Below are 19831 nucleotides of genomic sequence, written 5' to 3'. Positions count from 1 at the left end.
ACCGTGTCATGGCTTTCCATGCCTGTGAGACTCTCATGGACCTTTTAGCCAGATCCGAATGTCCCAAGGGTTGATTCTGAGGCAGGAGTGCTGTTTTGGGCGTTTGCCATTCTATGAGTCTGCTGTGTGTCCTGCTTCCCCCTCAGGATCATTCTCTCCCTTTTAATTCTATCCTTCATTATTTGCTTACACTGGCCTTATTTGTGAAATCTCTTGACACATACCCTGTCTTTTTGATCAGTTGTGTATTTATGAATGGTTTCAGATATGTGAAATTGAAAAAAAAAATCACATCAAATCTCCAAAGGCAAGTTGGAAATATATAATACTTTGCTATCTTCATCCCATTATACCATGTGTTGGAAAACTTAGCTAATATGTTGATTGACTTATACATTTTTTCAATTCTATTTAAAACATTAGATCAAATTTAAATGGGAAAGTTCCATGTAATATTCCATTTGAGCACTTTAATGCCATAATAATTAATGGGAACCACCACCACATGGAAAAAAATGATATCTATTGAGCAGTTCATGGAGAAAGTTCCAGACTGGTTCTCCAGTAGACTCTCCACTCCTCAAGGGAAGATGATGCTTATATTTTTTTTAAGATTTATTCATCTATTTGAAAGTCAGCATTACACAGAAAGAGGAGAGGCAGAGAAGAGAGAGAGAGGTCTTCTATCCTATGGCTCACTTTCCAACTGGCTGCAACAGAAGTCAGGAGCCAGGAGCTTACTCTGGATCTCCCACATGGGTGCAGGGGCCAAGGACTTGGGCCATCTTCTACTGCTTTCCTAGGCCATAACATAGAGCCGGATCAGAAGCGGTGCAGCCAGGTCTTGAACCAGCACCCATATGGGATGCTGGTGCTTCAGGCCAGGGCATTAACCCACTGCTTCACAGGGCTGGCCCCGATGCTCATATTTTTAAAAATCTGTGAAAAGTTCACATACAACAAGACAGCACATCCTAGATTTGTGACTAACAGGAACAGTTAAGGCTGTCATTTTCAAGTACAAAAGATTAGCGTTCCATTGCCCAATCTGTGCAAGACACCTAGTTAAAAGGTGAAGTCATGAAAATTACTAGAATCGCACCAAAGACATAAAAGTATCATAATTTAGGCAACAGCAAATTGAAATGCAGGAAATACTGGGAAAATTATGCATATTATAGATTATATTATCATTCTCTAAACTGCATGATGAGAGATTCTAAGTGAGGAATTTGGCTTTGACTGAAGACATGTTTTATATTTATTTAATTTGTTTTCATTTTATTAAAAGAAACACAGAAAAAAATGTGACATATACACAGAGATCTAGAGAGCGATATATCTTCTGTGCGCTAGTTCATACCTTGAATCTTTGCAACAGAGGTTGGTCAGGATGACCCAGGAGCTTAGAAGTCAATCTGGGTCTTCCACATAGGTGTCTGGAACCCAAGTACTTGAGCCATGATCTGCTGTCACTTAGGGTTCACATATCCAGAATTTTCTAGTATAATCAATAGCCTGCAATTATTAAAACTATTAATTATTTTCAATACTAGGTACGATATTATAAACAGAAATTTCATTGAAAATGTGTGTTTTCCTTATTTCCATGTAGTTCATTTAAGAAAAAACCTTCTTCTATTTAAAAAAAAAAAAAAAAAACCACTAACTCATTGAAATACTGTCCACAGTGTTGAATTTGTTTTAGCTCCATTCCGTCCACATGCCATTGGTTAATGATTGCACAAGTATTAGGTCATTCACTTACTGGTACCATCTTCTGAAGGCCTAAGAAGTCAAGACGCGTGACTGGCTACACTGAGAAGACAGAAGGAACTGTGCAGTCACCGAGAGGAGACAATGGATCCCAGACGTTACGTTATGGAATTAAATGATGGTAACATCATACCTCTACTGGGATTTGGCACTGCTGCACCTATAGAGGTAAACATAGTGTTCTTAGGATTGAATGTAAAATGAAATAGAATGTATATTAGTGGAAACCAACGTCAGTATTGGAGTTACTTAGTTCTGCATTTAAAGACCTGTTTTCCAGTGTCTCTGAGCAGGGGTGGGGGATGGTTTGTTCTAAGTTTCACCAGCCTGGAGCACAAGACAGAGGGTACTTAGACATAGTTCTGCATCGGGTTCTGATCTCTTGATCACCTATTGATTTTTCTCACCAGTACTGGATTCCCCCCTTTTTAATGTTTCCCAGTTTGGCAGAAAAGATGAAAGTCAAGTCAAGAAGCTGTCTTTTTAAAGGTTGACAGCCATGGGAGTGGTTTCTTTTCCATTTCATGGCTGAAGAATTTTTTTCTCCTTCCAAGTAGACTACATAGATGGACATTTCTGTGGATAAACTACTGGGATAGAGGGCATGAACACTCAACTGCTCTGGGGCAACCCTGAGAATCACGCTGCAAATAGCGGACAGGGGTTAAGCAGATTTTCTCATGTAGTACTACTGTCTTACCTGGGAAGATACTAGAAAGGAAAAGATAATGTGTTAGAGGATAATTGGAACATAATAAGAGTATGTCTAAATTACTGGTCCTGATTAATGTATGCTCTTTTTAAGAAAATGGTATCTGGGGCTCTCCTAAATGAAAGTCAGTATAGCAGATAATTTATTAGACTGAGGAGAATTTTTTAGCACTAATATCATCCCTAGGTCCTGAAATTGTGTAACAAAGGACCAATTACTTCAGAATTGAAGTCCCCATTTTCTCATGTCTTTGATAAAAGGAAATCTTAAAGGGGCCATTTTGGAGACATGTGACAAGACTTGGTTATTTTCAGGGCAATGTGTCATGAAGGGCGTGGATAAGGAAGGACACCAGTAGACCTTTAGCCTTAGTTCATTTCTTTGCCCTAACCCCAGGTCAGCACCGGATTGGTGTCAGGAGAGAACAGTGGCATCCAGTATCTAGTTCATTAGGATTTCATTAAAAGTAATTAATTTCTCAAATTCTTACAGCAAATGGTATGAAGCCTGATTTCATTTCTGATCTTTAACCAATACACTGTCAAATCCTTATTGAAATTTTGTAGATGTAACCAAATTTTTTTGATTTTGTCCTAATTATAGCTACCCTAAAACAAGTGCCTTTTATTTGAAGACTGACACCTAGTTTAAACAACTCTTGTGTGATATGGCTAAGTTCTTACACATAAATGTATAGGATAGGATTATGCATAATGCTTAATGTTTAGTGTTTTCATGCAAACGGAGTGTCTGTGTAGAAAATATTTAACGTAAATGACTGTTGTCTCTTGAATTGATTATTATCATAGTGGTTCCTGGGTAGGATTAGTGGACATAGTTTACCCCATTCCTTAACTGATAAGGTTGTTGTTGCACCAGAACTCCTTTGAGAAATGAGTTTTAAGTGTAACTGCTTTCCCGTGGGAGAGTGGTACTTTGGTTGCTGTGCTTTCCCGTGGGAGAGTGGTATTTTGGTTGGTTCAGAAGGCCTACATAACCTGTCTCCAGTGAATAATTAAGTTAAATCTCAAGACCTCATTGAAGCAGCAATCCTTATGTGTTGTCATAATTTCGTGGTGGAGGAATGTGGTGTTTTGTACGACTACACTGTAAGGGAGCTCATAGAAGCTTGTACCATGGTTCTTCTGTACTTCCTTCCATATGCATTTTTGCTGTGCTAATTTTACTTTGTAATCTCACCATGTAAATAGTAACGACATGAAAATTCTCTGAGTTCTTCCAGCAAATCTGCAAACCTGAGATATAAGTTATCAGTCAGGTATTGCCTGAATCTGATAAGTTTCCTGGGTTGACCAGCTCTTTCTATTAGGACAAAAGATGGGCCAGTGCTGTGGCATAGTGGATACAGCCAACGCCTGCTGTGCTAGCATCCCATATGTGTGCTGGTTCAAGCTCCACTTCCAATCCAGCTCTCTGCTATGGCCTGGGAAAGCAGTGGAAGATGGCCCAAGTCCTTGGGCCCCTGCACCAGTGTGGGAGACCCAGAAGAAGCTCCTGGCTCCTGGCTTTGAATCAGTGCAGCTCTGGGCCATTGTAGTCAACTGGGGAGTGAACTAGTGGATGGAAGATCTCTTTCTCTCTGCCTCTGCCTCTCTGTAACTCTGCGTTTCAAATAAATAAATAAATATTTTTTTTAAAAAAAGGACAAAAGATCCAGACAAACTGAAGTGGATTACTGACCCCAATTGTAGAAATAATTCAAAGTTTGAGAAAAACTGCTTCTTAGAGAAGTCCTCACCACTGTCTGATTGAGGCACTTCTCATGCCTGGATAGCCACATACTATTTTTTGTTTCTCCCTAGGTTCCTAAAAGTGAGGGTCTAGAGGCCACCAGATTAGCTATTGATGCTGGGTACCGCCATTTTGATTCTGCTTCTGTGTACCATAATGAAGAAGAGATAGGACAGGCCATCAGGAGCAAGATTGCAGAGGGCATTGTGGAAAGAAAAGACATATTCTACACTTCAAAGGTATATTTTGTATATGCTGTTCAAGTGTGTAGTAATTAATGTTTTAATTAAATCTCACATAAATTCATTCACACATAATAACATAACATCCAGTTTGATAAGAGATGTGCGCAGTTTTGAATCTTTAAAGTGATGTCCCCTTATTTTTCTGAGCCTTACTTCATAGCAGTATGATTTAACAAAGGTCCACAGAATAAGAGAGCTAACATCAGATTATGACTCTCCTTATCTTCTTTCCTCAATTCATTATTCTGAACGCAAATTTTCATCTGTATCAATAAAAGCAAGCACTATCAGAGAATTCTTTGAGATTTAAACATGATTTTGCTAAGTGCTTTGTAATTGTGTTTAACACATGTTTAAATATTCAAATCATTCCCCCCTCAGTCATGTAAATAATATTGACAATAATTCTTTGCCAAATAGTAAAAAAGAAGGAAGAGCAAAACTATTTAATTACTTTGTAAATTCTATCCAACATTTTTCAAAAGTGGATATTGTATTACCTTGTGAAATTTTTTATCTGTTCAGTAATTATTCCGTTGATTATTAATAATCAAATGTATGCATTGTAATGTCACTTGAATAGATCAGATAAAAGGATATTCAATACAGAAGAGAGTATTTTTTCACTGTGCTGGTCAGTCTCTAATAGATTCATGTCCTAATATCAGGTGAAATGAAAAATAAATTTGATTAATGTATTAATCCAGCATGGCTTTCAAACATTAACCTTTGCAGCTTTGGTGTACTTTCCATCGACCAGAGCTAGTTCAGCAAAGCTTGAAAGAAACATTGAGAAAAGTTCAACTGGACTATGTGGACCTCTACATTATTCATTTCCCAATGGCTTTGAAGGTAGGCAATTTGAATAAATAAATCTATTGCACTTCAGCTATTGGCATGGATAGTTATCAGTAATGAGCCCTCATTTTTAGCGATGATTAAATTAAAATGATATAAATGTGTGAGAGCTTAATTCATGTAATTTACAGAAACTACTCAAGACATCCCATTAAAAGAGCTTACTGGATTTTGTGATTATTGAGTCCAAACCATGGTTTGAAGTAGTCTTCAGAAATGACTTTGTTTATATCAATTCCTTGCTTCTGCATTACCACAAGTGTGACAAAGCCTTTTAAATTGATGGAAAATTTGGCATTGAGATATTCAAGGCTCATGGACATTGGTTCTTGGTAGCTTCTCTAAATCTTACGGCATCAAAATTAATCTTTTATGGCACCTTCATTGACCGTGGTTTTGTCATGTACTTGTCCTTGGAATAAATGAGGATCAAGGCTATGTAACTTATTTCCTAGTGAGAGAGACACAGTTCCTGAGATGAAATAAGCAAAGTAACAAGTCAGCCAGGAGACATTATTAGGCTCTAGAAAACAGTACACACACACAAACACACACACACACACACTTCTGAGAGAATAGAGGAAATCTGTCATCAAAAGACATTAAATATTTTAAATGTGTGTGTAGGGGATGTTGTTGCATCTACTTTACAAGGTTTAGTGTCTCATCCTAGGCATACCCAGCAGTATTTTATGGGTGGAAACTTGCGTTTCTAACCATCACTTTAAGGACTGCTTCTATTCCAGCCAAGTAAAGAGCGAATTCCAAAAGATGAAAATGGAAAAGTAATGTATGACACTGTGGATCTCTGTGCCACATGGGAGGTGAGTTTGAGGAGATACACAGAAGAGAATGCTGGGGAAGGAGAGTCATGTCATTTTCCACCTTTTGAATGATATCCACAATTCTGGAAAAGAAATTCCTGATTTTGAAAGTGACTGTTTTGCTGTGTGTTGGCAAGGAATACACTACCGTGATATAATAGTAAGAAATGGAAATCAAGATTAAGCATATGTTTTCCTCCATCTGCACTTCTCTCAGTTTTTTTAAAGATTTATTTATTTATTTGAAAGTCAGAGTTACACAGAGACAAGAGGGAGAGAGAGAGAGGTCTTCCATCCGATGGTTCACTCCCCAGTGGCCGCAACAGCCGGTGCTGAGCTGATCCAAAGCCAGAAGCCAGGAGCTTCTTCCGGGTCTTCCATGTGGCTGCAGCTGCTCAAGGACTTGGGCCATTTTCTACTGCTATCCCAGGCCATAGCAGAGAGCTGGATGAGAAGTGGAGCAGCCGGATGTCAACCCAGTGCTCATATGGGATGCTGGCGCTTCAGGCCAGGGCGTTAACTCACTGCACCACAGCAGCGGCCACAACTTCTCTGTTTTATAAGGAGGACATACTAATATTTTTTTTACACTGCCCATCTTGTTCCTCCCTCTCCCCTTTTTTATTAGTTTTCTCTTCAGGATGTTCTATGTTAGTTATCTTGTCAACATTCAACAATGTTCTTATTAACAACACTTCGCATTTGTAAAACCTCTTCAATCCTTCTTCACTTTTACAGGCCATGGAGAAATGTAAGGATGCAGGGCTGGCTAAGTCCATTGGGGTGTCTATCTTCAACCGCAGGCAGCTGGAGATGATCCTGAACAAGCCAGGGCTCAAGTATAAACCTGTTTGCAACCAGGTGAGGGCCTTCAGCCTCCTCTCTTTGTGTTTCTCATTCTGTGCTTCCTGTTCTAGGGCCTGGTGTTCATTTCTACTCTCCCCTTTTTATACATTTGTGGAATGACAGATTCTAAGAGCAATGTCTCTATTTAGAAGGGAATATAGGACCTTCCCTTGGGTCTCTACATGATGAAGACCTATATTGAAACTTTGGGAGAGCTTTAGATGGGAATTTGTGTAAGAATCCGTGGAGGTGAAATGGTTAAGGAAGCTAGCAGTTCTTAATGTGAGCTTCTGGGGAGGGTGGACTTACCCTTGTGTTATTAAGCATGACCAGAGTTCAGGTGTGTGCATGTGATGTGGAGGGAAAGGAAGATGATAAATGCCTGGAATAGTCAGTAATTAGGAGACACTGAAAATAGTATTAGGTAGAGAAATCAGAAGGGTTTGTGTGTGATTCAAATGCCTGAGTTTTTCTTTTGACATCTGCTTTTAGATGTCTCACAGTCACAGATCCATGACATGTGAACTAGAAACTGAAAAACTCATGCAGGTTAGAGGTAGAATGTGAATCTGTTTATGGTGGTACCAGTGGTGCATGAATACTCACATACTTTTAGTAGAACCAGAGCCAATCCTATGCCTGACTCTATCTAAATTTGTACCCCCTCCCTTGTTTTTGCCATCAAGTATCTCTTCCAGCTCATCGATTTTGTTTCTGATTCTGTGCCCTAACTTACTTTTTAAGATCTGGTAGCTCTGTTGTAAGGATTCCAAATTTAAAAAATATAGCTTGGAAAAATTATAAATTTTATATTTACTGATGGTGATTTAAAATATAATATTAATGGCTGGTGTTGTGGCTTAGAAGATTAGGCCTCCACCTTCAGTACTGGCATCCCATATGGTCTCCAATTTGAGTTCCTCCATTTCTGCCTAGCTCCCTGTTAATGCATCTGGGAAACTGGTAGATGGCGCAAGCAGATGGGCACTTGCACCCATGTGAGACATCAGGATTAAGCTCCTGAATCCTGGCTTTATCCTGGCTTAGCCCTGGCTGTTTAAGCCATTTGAGGAGTGAACAAGCAGATGGAAGATATCTCTTTCCCCCACTCTCTTTCTCTCTCCTCTCTCTCTCTCTGTATTTCTGCTTTTCAAATAAATACAAAAATCTCAAAAATGTGCATAATATATTAAATGTTTTTATATTATTACCACTCCACTTTTATTATAAAAGCTTTCAAGCAGTCATACGTTTTGAAGCAATTTTGAGAAAATTCATATTTCCCTGTTTATAGATAAATTGTTGACATTTTTCCAGGTTGTCAAATGTGTGTAAATAAATGCAGATTTTAGAAATATGCACAATAATTTACTGAACTCATTCAAAATAATTGGGAGACATGACTACTCATCCCTACAGACCTCCAAAACATCTAAGAATGTATAGATTATCCCCCAATGTTACGTTTCCATGTCAGATTTAAGAAATGTGATAATTGTCATCTGATATCATTTACAATACAGTCACATTTAAATTTTCTGGTGTTTTCCCATGGCTTCCTCTACTGTTCGATTCTTCATTTACCCACAATGTCCAGTACCAGACTGGGACAAAGCAAGGTGCTGGAAAGTCAAACAAAAACTCCCATCCTGTGGCAAGAATCCAAGTCCCTGCTGCTTCTCAACAGCTGCACTGGCAGTAAATTAGAATTAAAAGTTGGAGCTTTTAGGAAACAAACCTAGGCATTCTGATATGGGGCAAGATGGCAGAATAGGAAGGGAGCACACTGATAGTCCTGGAAGAGACAGTTTAATAAAAGTGGAGATACTACAGGTTCAAGGAAGAGTAGGGGAAGAAACAGCAGAGGAAACTCTTCAGGAACTAGTGATTCACAGTGGACCTGCGTGGAGGGCATGGGAGCCTACGGTTCGGGACACCAGTGGCTGAATCAATGCACCAACGCTGGAACATGAGGTGAGCCGAACCTCAACAGTCCAAGACACTGGCAGGAAAGTGGAAAGAGGAGACTAGAGGGAACGAGACTTGAAACCCCGTGGGGAAAAGTTCACCAAGCTAACTAGAAGAGAGAGGGGAAAAAAAGTGTCTGCTACGTACACAAGTATTTCTCTCTCCACTCACCTCTCAAAGGCAAGCAAGACAAAGAGCAGGCGCCATTTTGGACATACGTCATAAGCGGGGTGACCTCAGGACTGCACCTGCCCTCAGCCAAGCAGAAAAACCTGACTCTGGGGGTGGTGGTGGTGAAATAACAGGAGATTAGGACCTAGTGAATGTGTGGTGCTAATGAACTGAGACTGTGAAAAAAAGAGATAGTGATTGAGAGAACTCATGGAATTCACTTGAGTACTCTCCAGAGACACTACAATTCAGTAACCTTGGCAACCCAGTGGGAGACTGCAGGAGAATTTGAGCCCACACTGAGGGCAGCATAGATTCCCTGTGTGGTCCTTGAGAAAGAGCTTCCAATCTCTCGCTCCTGTGGGTATTCATTCGCCTGCTAACTACCTTCAATTCAGCTCAGCTGTGTGGAATTACTTCCCTTCTGAATGAAAAACAAAAAAGAAAGAGAGAGAGAGAGAGATTGATTTACCATGCCTCACCTGGGAGTGTCACCTTTGACGCAACCTTAACCCTGAGGAACCAAACAGAGCTCTCAGGCCACACCCATCTCAAGCCTCTAAGGCTCCATCAAAAGCAGACAGTCCACTTAATACAGTCATAGTATAACAAGAAAAAAACACCACAGCAAGGGAAGGAAAATCTAAAGAATATCTCTACAATGCCAAGCAACGAATTCAGAAACCAAGGTAACAAGAACAAGGAAGACATTATGACACCCCCAAATGAACAAGACACCCCAAGCCAAGATTATGAAGATGATGAGATGGAAGAAATGCAAGATACGGATTTCAAAAAATTTATGATAAGAACAATTAGAAGAGTTCAAAAACAAATGCTTGAGCTATGGAATTCCTTACTGGACAGGATAGAAAATCTCCTTTGAGAAAATGAAATCCTAAGGAGGAATCAAAATGAAACGCAGAAACTAGTAGAACAGGAAAGTGTGATAGTGAAGAGAAATCAAAATGAAATGAAGAACTCAATAGATCAAATGACAAACACATTAGAGAGCCTTAAAAACAGAGTCAGTGAAGCAGAAGAGAGAATATCAGACTTAGAAGATATAGTGCAGGAAAGTACACAGTCAAACCAAAGAAAAGAAGAGGAAATTAGAAATCTAAAAAATATTGTTGGGAATCTACAGGATACTACTAAAAAACCCGACATTCGGGTTCTAGGAGTCCCTGAAGGCATGGTGAGAGAGAGAAGGATTAGAAGGACTTTTTAGTGAGATGCTTGCAGAGAACTTCCCAGGTTTGGAGAAGGACAGAGACATCCTAGTACAGGAAGCTCACAGAACCCCTAATAAACATGACCAAAAGAGATCCTCACCACGACACATCATAATCAAACTCACCACAGTGAAACATAAAGAAAAGATTCTAAAATGTGCAAGAGAGAAACGTCAGATTACTCTCAGAGGATCTCCAATTAGACTCACAGCAGACTTCTCATCAGAAACCCTACAAGCTAGGAGAGAATGGCGAGACATAGCCCAGGTACTAAGAGAGAAAAACTGCCAGCCCAGAATATTATATCCTGCAAAGCTCTCATTTGTGAATGAAGGTGAAATAAAGACCTTTCATAGCAAACAGAAATTGAAAGAATTTGTTGCCACTCGTCCAGCCCTGCAAAAAATGCTTAAAGATGTGTTACATACAGAAACACAGAAACACGGCCATCAATATGAAAGAAGGTAGAGGAAGGAAACCTCACAGCAAAAGATCACAGGAAACTCAAAGTATATATTAGAAAATATCTTTGGGAAAATGGCAAGGCAAAGTCATTACTTATCAATAGTCACATTGAATGTTAATGGCCTGAACTGTCCAGTTAAAAGACACTGATTGGCTGATTGGGTTAAGGAGCAATACCCATCTTTTTTGCTGCTTACAAGAAACACATCTTTATTTTTTTTATTTAATGAATATAAATTTCCAAAGTATAGCTCATGGATTACAAAGGCTTCTCCTCCCACAACCCCCCCCACCCTCAACCCTCCCCTTTCCCACTCGCTCTCCCCTTCCATTCCCATCAAGATTCATTTTCAATTCTCTTTGTATACAGAAAATCAGTTTAGTATATATAAGGATTTTGACAGTTTGCCCTCACATAGCAACAGAAAGTGAAAAAATACTGTTGGAGTACTAGTTATAGCATTAAAAAACAGTGTACATCACATTAATGACACAGATCCTGCATGATATTTTTTAAAAAAGATTGATTAATTTCTATGTAATTTCCAATTTAACACCAAGGTTTTTTTTGTTGTTGTTGTTGTTGTTGTTTTCATTTTCAATTATCTTTATATACAGAAGATCACTTCAGTATGTACTAAGTAAAGATTTCATCAGTTTGCACCCACACAGAAACACAAAGTGTAGAAATACTGTTTCAGTACTAGCTATATCATTACTTCACCTTGGACAACCTATTAAGGACAGATCCCACATGGGACGTAAGTACACAGTGACTCCTGATGTTGATTTAACAATTTAACACTCTTGTTTATGGCATCAGTAATCTCCCTAGGCTCTAGCCATGAGTAGCCAAGGCTATGGAAGCCGACTTCGATCCTATTCCGACAGGGCCATAGTCAAAGTGGAAGTTCTCTCCTACCTTCAGAGAAAGGCACCTCCTACTTTGATGGCCCCATTCTTTCCACTGGGATCACACTCGCTGAGATCCTTCATTTAGGTTTTCTTCTTCTTCTTCATCTTTTTTTTCCCAGAGTGTCTTGGCTTTCCATGCCTAAAATACTCTCATAGGCTCTTCAGCCAGATCCAAATGCCTTAAGGGCTGATTCTGAGGACAGAGTGCTATTTAGGACATCTGTCATACTATGAGTCTGCGGAAGAAAAACATCTTTTAAAAATATCATCACTGGAGGTCATTAATGTCAATTTAAATTTTGTTACTCAGGTTTTTTTTTGGTTTCTTTTCAATTTTAATATTTCTCCTTCACATCAGTATTTGTACATCCAGTAATCTTAAATTCTCTGTGTTGTCTATCTACAGGTGGAATGTCATCTGTATCTCAACCAGAGCAAACTACTGGATTTCTGCAAGTCAAAAGACATTGTTCTGGTTGCCTATGGTGTTCTGGGAAGTCAAAAATATGGAGAATGGTAATGAAGACACTAGCAAACTTACCTAAAACACCTTTGCTGTTGAAACATTTGTATTCATAGCATAACCACTTTTCTGGCATTAACTCTGAAATATTGCAGTACAAGGGGAGAATTAGCATTTCTTTTCTTTTTTTAAAAATAATTTACTCACTATTAACGTGAGCAAATTTCGTGAATTCTACAAATATAGATTTTGGAGCATAGGGATACTTCTCATGCTACCCTCCTTCCCGTCTACACTGGCACCCTCTCCTCCTTCCTTTTTTATTCTTTCTTTTAATTTTTACAATGACCTACTTTTGGTTTATTTTATACTCATAAGACTAAATTTACTAAATAAGTAAATAATTCAATAAGTAGTAAGCAGAAAATAGCACTGCCCTTCAACTGTAGGGACAAGGGCTCTAAACAATCAAGAGATCTCAAAATATCAATTTTGTGCATACACATTACATGTTTTTTGTACTCTATTAGTTACCACAGAACAGGGAAAATGCATGCTATTTGTCTTTTTTGGGAATGGCTTATGTCATTAAGTATAATGATTTTCAGCTACATCCATTTGGTTGCAAAAGAAGGATTTCATTGCTTTGGATGGATGAGTAGTTTTTCATTCTATAAATCACAGATGACTGTGGTTCTGCTTCCTGAGATCACATTTGAGTAGCACTGGTCTAGAGTAGGCACTGTAGTCTGTTTTGGAATCCTCCTAACAAACCAAATACATGAACTCAGAAATTCAACATTTTTGCCTTTCCTCCTAGGGTGGATCAGAACACTCCAGTTCTCTTAGATGATCCAGTTCTTGGTGCCCTGGCAAAAAAGCACAAGCGAAGTCCAGCACTGATTGCTCTTCGTTACTTGCTACAGCGTGGGCTTGTGGTTTTGGCCAAGAGTTTCAATGAGAAGCGAATCAAAGAGAATTTGCAGGTGATGAGTGGGGCTTTGGGCACTGGGGCTCCTACAGTATCCATCATGTGTGTCTTCTTTGTAGGCACTCAGGATACCTTTGTGGTATCTGGGTGTCCCTGTCATCTCCTGTGTGTTTCTTCTTATTGCCCATTTGTAAGTGTTTTCTTTTGCTGTAGAGCAGGGAAGCCTACATGCCTGGATTGAATTAGCAAGGGTGCAGAATTCTGAGGTTTGTGTTTCAGCATGAATTCTGAAATTTCTTGGGTAGTCCTGTCATCTGGCAACTATTTTTCAAAAATTCTTTAAATAAGGTAGTTGAATTGGCTATTATTCTGCCTACAATATTTATGATTTATTTTGTGTTTCCCTTAGTTCTCATGTAGTTTAAAATTTATATAGCTTTTCACTCTGTTTTATCTCTTTAGTCTGGCATCTACCCAAGTCTTACTTAAATGAATTGTATTTTATTTTAAAACAGGAGACAACTATAATACAAGTAGCTATCGTATTTGTAAAATACAATCTTCCCAAAGTAGAGATTTAATTTTAAAAGTTTTATTATGATTCGCAGCTTTGTAGTTTGACAGTTAACTTTGACCATTTGCACTCAGTCCTCTGCTTCTCTTCTTGTCTGCAACCTTCATGTATTTCTCATTGAGTCTCTGCTGCCTTTGCTGGACAGTGCGTGAGCTCTGACTCAGAGTTTTTATTGAGACACTCTCTGTTCTACTTCACTTCTCCCCATACGGTTGTTCCCCTTTCAGTAAATTCTATCAGGCTTTATATCATCCCATTACAGAATTCTAAGGTATTCTGTGCATATTTGCAAAGCCTCCTGGGAACAGATGCACGATTACTTCTTTAAATACTATCCTAAATGTGAGTTATAAGATGGGCCAGCTTCATGTAACAAGAGCAAGGATGCTGGGATGTGTGCAATTTTGAGTGACATTACTATAAACTGCCTTTCACATTGATATATTCTGTATACCATTTTTTAGACTCAGATGTATTTGTTGACGCATTTTATTCCAAGATGTGCCTTAGTTTTCATTCTCTATACAGTCTATTTTTATGAACAAAAGTTACTTCTCTGTGTCATCAAATTATTCATGCCTTTTTTGTGGTTAATAAGTGTCATGTTTTGACCTATATGGGAAATGTGTAGGATTATACTAAATTAGCTTACAAAATTGTTGTTGTCTTTCCTTCCAAATTTAGACTTTCACTCCATTGGAATTTATATATTACTTGGAATAATGAGACAAATATACCTATATGTTTACTAAATGAATAGCAGATATACTTCACAACAACAACATTTCTGGACTCTGCTTCTCTTCAGTGTGCTGACTTACTTTTCTGTACTATCTTAATTATATTGAAAAATACATTATATTGTGAAGAGTGGTAATTTTCTCCTATATCCTTTTATTTATTTTTAAAAAGATTTACTTATTTGATTTGAAGGCAGAGTGAGAGAGTGCTGCCTTCCCTTGCACATTAGCAGGAGGTTGGTTCAGATGTGGAGCAGCTCAGACTGTAACCGAACCATCCAGAATGGGATGTGGTATCACAAGTGGCAGCTTAACCTCCTGTGCCACAAAACAAGCCTCTGTATTATCTTTTTGAGGAATATCTGGGCTATTCTTCACTGACTATTCAGTGATATAAAATTTACAATGAGTTTATCAATTTCCACCTAAAGTCCTTAGGTGGGTGTATTGAGATTGTCAATCTATTTGGAAGAACTGGTTTCTGATTGACAATACTGTGGATCCTAAGTGTCCATGAGTAGGTTAATTTATAAAAAAAATGTGGTATGTTTTCACCATGAAATCCTATTATTTGCACCAAAATGGCTGGAACCAGAATATACCATGTTAGTTGATAAGTCATGTACAAAAAGACATATGCTGCATGTTCTACAAAACTTAGGAGAGTTAAATAAGAACACCGGATGTTGATTACTAGAGCCTGCAGAAACAGAAAGAATATGGGGAGTTTGGATTACAAAATAGGGAAATTTGAATTTGGTACGGTTTTATGAATTGTGACCACATACTAATATCAGGTGGATGTGAGTAATATGGGAAGTATATGTACAAGTCTACATTTTTTGTTTTGTAAATTTAAAAGCAATATGAAACAAAAAAAAATTTCCAAAAACTAACAAAAAAGGCTAAGAGGAGAATTTTAAATATGCAAAAGAGATTCAGTAATAAAGTAATGAAAGTCTATTTGCTAGATTCTTTTAATTTTCAGCTTCTGACATTTCAGTTATCTCTGTCTCTCTCTCTCTCTGGATCCTCAAGTTAGGGTCTTAACAAACAACCTGTCAGGCAGCCATTTGTTTTAATATGTTATGAATTAGTGACAATATTTTTGATCTTTAAAGTACCCCCAATTTAGACAATCATATCCCAAGGATGTTCTCCTAGCCTTTGCACCTGATGTCACTGCATTTGAATTATCTTGAGAGAATATTTTTGATGTTATACATGTTAATAGATGGAGTACAGAAATCCAACTATCTCCATGCAACTTGCTAAAATATCTTACATATTTCAAAAGTATTCTCCTAGATTTTTCTAGATTCTGTGATACACGGTCCATTTATCTTTGTACGTTGTCAGCTTTGATTCATCTTCAGCTTGTTTTGGGATCTTTCATCTGTAGTTTTGTGCAGTTGAAATTAACTAAATCTAGGTATTGATTTCTATTTACTTTTAGCTGATATTCATTAATCACATTAATGTTTTATTGATGTCTTTAATAAGTTTGGGAAACTTCTGAGATATTTATGCATTGTCCTTACACCATTCAATGTAATTCCTCTGGATTTTCTATCTTAGTAAGACACAGAAGAAATAATTTAAAAAATTTACTTTTTGATAGGTTTTTGAATTCCACTTGACTCCTGAGAACATGAGAGTCCTAGATGGTCTGAACAGAAATATTCGATATGTTTCTGCGAGTTTGTAAGTGCCTTTGGCTTATATCTTGCCACAACTTATTTTTTGAGCAGGAATGTAGAATGAGTGTTGGAAGTTACTTCAACATCGGAAAGCTAGAGTTGAACAAGGAGCCTGGTGTGAGTCAGGAACTTTCTGGATTGTCTTCTCAGTTTCTCAATAGAGCTCCAGTTACTGACACAGAAACCAGCTGAGAGAGTCCATGTCAGTGTGGACTTTTATACATCCCCCGCTGTGCTTCTCATTCCGTGGAACTTTTCAGATCAGGAAACACCATGCTTGAATCAACATCTCCATAAAAATCTCTGTAATCTAAAATGATTTTGTAGGCATACACTATGGATATTATCAATGAGGCTTCTTCAGTATTTTCAGAATCCAGTTTATAGCACCTTCGAGGAACCTGATGAATTCTTTCACAGATTGAAAGCATTTATATTACCACTGTACTCCATGCCTGAAATTCCCATTTTCCTCCTATGTAATCATTGATTGGAATCTATCCATTTAATGTTTTGAATATTGTCATATTTCTCTTTGGTTTCATTGTATTCTCAATCAAGACCCCAAATATCTTCATTGCCTGCAGAAAGGTTGGTCTTGATTTGGTCAATGGAGCCCTTTGTTTTATTCTGTGAAGTATAGAGACCTTAAATTAGTAGATAAGTTATGGGGAAGATTTGACAATGAATGGAAGAGTACATAACCAAAAGAGTCATAAATGGAAAGATTTTGTAGTCAAAAAATTGTTACTTACTCTTCAAGATTGAACATGATAGAATATGAGGAAACGAATATACTGTTATTGACGGTAAGCACTAATATGTATTCTTTCTGTCTGTAGTCATTTTGATTTATAATAGAAAAAAAGGATGATTTATGAAATGACATTAGCATAGTGTAAAATTGATTGTACTGAAAATTTGTGGATATTTGGTTGTCAAGGCTGGAAGTTTCATTATTATAGAGAAAAATTAAGAAACATTAGAGACAGAATGTAAACAAAGAGAGATAACCATTTGTAATACTACTACCTCTTTAACTGGTAGCATTTATTGGTCATGTTGGTCATATTTTTGCTCTAACTGTGTTGTTGCTATCAAATATGAACATATCAAAAACATACTGTAAACTCCATAGGCATGAAACTCTCCCTTATAAATTACATTCTTTGTAATTCTGAATCTATCATGGTATTGTATATAAGGTAGACAGTCAGTAAAATTAATATGTTTTTTTGTTTGTTTGTTTTTGACAGGCAGAGTGGACAGTGAGAGAGAGAGAGAGAAAGAGAGAAAGGTCTTCCTTTGCCGTTGGTTCACTCACCAATGGCAGCCGCAGCCGGCGTGCTGCAGCTGGTGCCCCGTGCTGATCAGAAGGCAGGAGCCAGGTGCTTCTCCTGGTCTCCCATGGGGTGCAGGGCCCAAGCACTTGGGCCATCCTCCACTGCACTCCCTGGCCACAGCAGAGAGCTGGACTGGAAAAGGGGCAACCGGGACAGAATCCGGGGCCCCATCCGTGACTAGAACCCGGTGTGCAGGTGCCGTAAGGCGGAGGATTAGCCTATAGAGCTGCGGCGCAGGCCAATATGTTTTTTTTTTTTTTTTGACAGGCAGAGTGGACAGTGAGAGAGAGAGATAGAGAGAAAGGTCTTCCTTTGCCGTTGGTTCACCCTCCAATGGCTGCCATGGCTGGCGCGCTGCGGCCCGCACACCGCGCTGATCCGAAGCCAGGAGCCAGGTGCCTATCCCGGTCTCCCATGGGGTGCAGGGCCCAAACACTTGGGCCATCCTCCACTGCACTCCCGGGCCACATCAGAGAGCTGGCATGGAAAAGGGCAACCAGGACAGAATCTGGCGCCCTGAACGAGACTAGAACCCGGTGTGCCGGCGCCGCAAGGCGGATGATTAGCCTGTTGAGCCAAGGTGCCGGCCCCAATATGTTCTTATTGAAGAGAATTTTCTAACATCAACTTGAATTTGTAAATGTTAACACTTGACATCACTTGGCTTTATTGGCAAATCTGGCTTAGGGAGAGAAGTATGTTTGAATTTTGACTCTGTGTTGTTTGTTAAATTCCAGGAAAAAGTAATTTGAATACTTTTGTTATACTTATAAAAGTATTTATTATAAGGCAGTCATCATGAGAGTAAGAAATGCAGAATCTTTAACCAATAAGAATATACAATGATTAATGTCCCTAATGCCAGTTCCATATAAATCACTTTGTAATTACCATGTATGTAGAGTTATTAAATTCAGATTATGCATTTTTTTCTCATTTTAGTTTGAATGGCCACCCTAATTACCCATTCTCTGCTGAATATTAGCATGGAGATCTTCATCATGACTTCTACCAGAAGCTCCTGCACGCATCTTGTGATATGGCAGACATCTCACACGCTGATGATAAGAGACCTCTCTTCTGGATAATCCATGCTGCTAAACGCCTCACAATAAGCTAGAATTAAATCCACAGGACAGGAAGCATGTGCACTGAATTTTTGTCACTTTTTTAAAACAATTGATGTTGACTTCTTCTTTAAAGATTCTGACTTACATGATTTCTTTCCTTTGACTGCCTTATTCCCCAAACTGATTTTCCTGGAAGTTTGAAAACCATTGGTGGGAGTTTCCAGCCATTCCATTGACCTTTCTGAAGTAGAAGCAAGCAGAATTGTTGACCTGTAGGGAAGTAACCGCTAGTAGGCATTTTTCAGTCAATTTTTAACCAATGCTTCAAGGAAAAGTAAAACTCACTGCAAAGACCCTGGAAGGTAAGGCAATACTACAAGGATGACCAAGAACCCACGGGTGCCTTTGAGAGGCTCAAGCATGAGAGGTGCAGAAACTGGGGAAACAGATATTCTCTTTTTCTTTCTTTTATTTTTTAAACCTTCTTTTTAAAAACTTTTATTTAAGGTATGCAAATTTCATGTACTTCAAATATACAGAGTTAGGAGCATAGTTATACTTTCTACCCAGCATCCCTCTCACCCACACTCCCACCCTTATTCCTCCTCCCTCTGCTATTCCAATATTCTTTAAGATTATATGAAAGACAGAGTTAGTGAGAGAGGTAGATAGAGAGAGTGGTCTTTCATCTGCTGGTTCACTCCTCAAATGGCTACAAGGAATGGAGCTGAACTGATTCGAAGCCAGGAACCAGGAGCTTCTTCTGCATCTTCACATGTGTGCAGGGGCCTGAGAATTTGGGCCATCCTCTTGCATTCCCAGGCACATTACCGCAGAGCCGGATCAGAAGTGGACAGTTGCAACTGGAGCGGGTACACATATGGAATGCCGGTTCTGCAGGCTGGGGCTTTAACCCATTGTGCCACAACCCCAGCCAACTAATTTTTATTTTTTACAAAGACCTATTTCAGTTAACTTTATACTCTTAAGATTAATCCTATGCCTAGTAAAAAGTTTAACAAATAGAATGAAGGAAAAACAAAACAAAACAATGGTCCTCAAAAGTCAAGACAAGGGCTATTAAACCACCACATTGCAAAGTGTCAATTTCACGCGTATAGATTGCCTTTTAGGACACAGATCAGGGAGAACATCTGGTATTTGTCTTTTGGGGACTGGCTTATTTCACTAAATGTGATGTTTTTCAATTCCTTCCATATTGAATTTGGTTAGGGAAATGAAT

At 38.6% G+C, this 19831-nt stretch overlaps 1 protein-coding gene across 1 annotated transcript; it reads left to right on the top strand.

Moving 5' to 3' along the window:
• Window positions 1-1773: 1773 nt before the first annotated feature.
• On the top strand, window positions 1774-19196 carry LOC133773894 (prostaglandin-E(2) 9-reductase-like). Its single transcript, XM_062211439.1, has 9 exons — window positions 1774-1944; window positions 4312-4479; window positions 5221-5337; window positions 6090-6167; window positions 6906-7028; window positions 12174-12283; window positions 13051-13216; window positions 16097-16179; window positions 18461-19196. The coding sequence occupies exons 1-9, from the start codon at window positions 1861-1863 to the stop codon at window positions 18501-18503; spliced, it is 972 nt and encodes a 323-aa protein (XP_062067423.1). The 5' UTR covers window positions 1774-1860; the 3' UTR covers window positions 18504-19196.
• Window positions 19197-19831: the final 635 nt, after the last annotated feature.

Source organism: Lepus europaeus, chromosome 14 (genome assembly GCF_033115175.1).
Source record: "Lepus europaeus isolate LE1 chromosome 14, mLepTim1.pri, whole genome shotgun sequence".
Taxonomy (NCBI): domain Eukaryota; kingdom Metazoa; phylum Chordata; class Mammalia; order Lagomorpha; family Leporidae; genus Lepus; species Lepus europaeus.
The sequence above is the reverse complement of the archived record's forward strand: the minus strand, read 5'-3'. Positions and strand labels throughout refer to the sequence as shown.

Excerpts from the sequence above, each read along its gene's own strand:
- LOC133773894 (XM_062211439.1), top strand. The coding sequence starts at position 1,861 with ATGGATCCCAGACGTTACGTTATGGAATTAAATGATGGTAACATCATA. Across the intron at positions 1,945-4,311 it reads GCACTGCTGCACCTATAGAG|GTTCCTAAAAGTGAGGGTCT; the intron begins GTAAACATAGTG and ends GTTTCTCCCTAG. Across the intron at positions 12,284-13,050 it reads AGTCAAAAATATGGAGAATG|GGTGGATCAGAACACTCCAG; the intron begins GTAATGAAGACA and ends CTTTCCTCCTAG.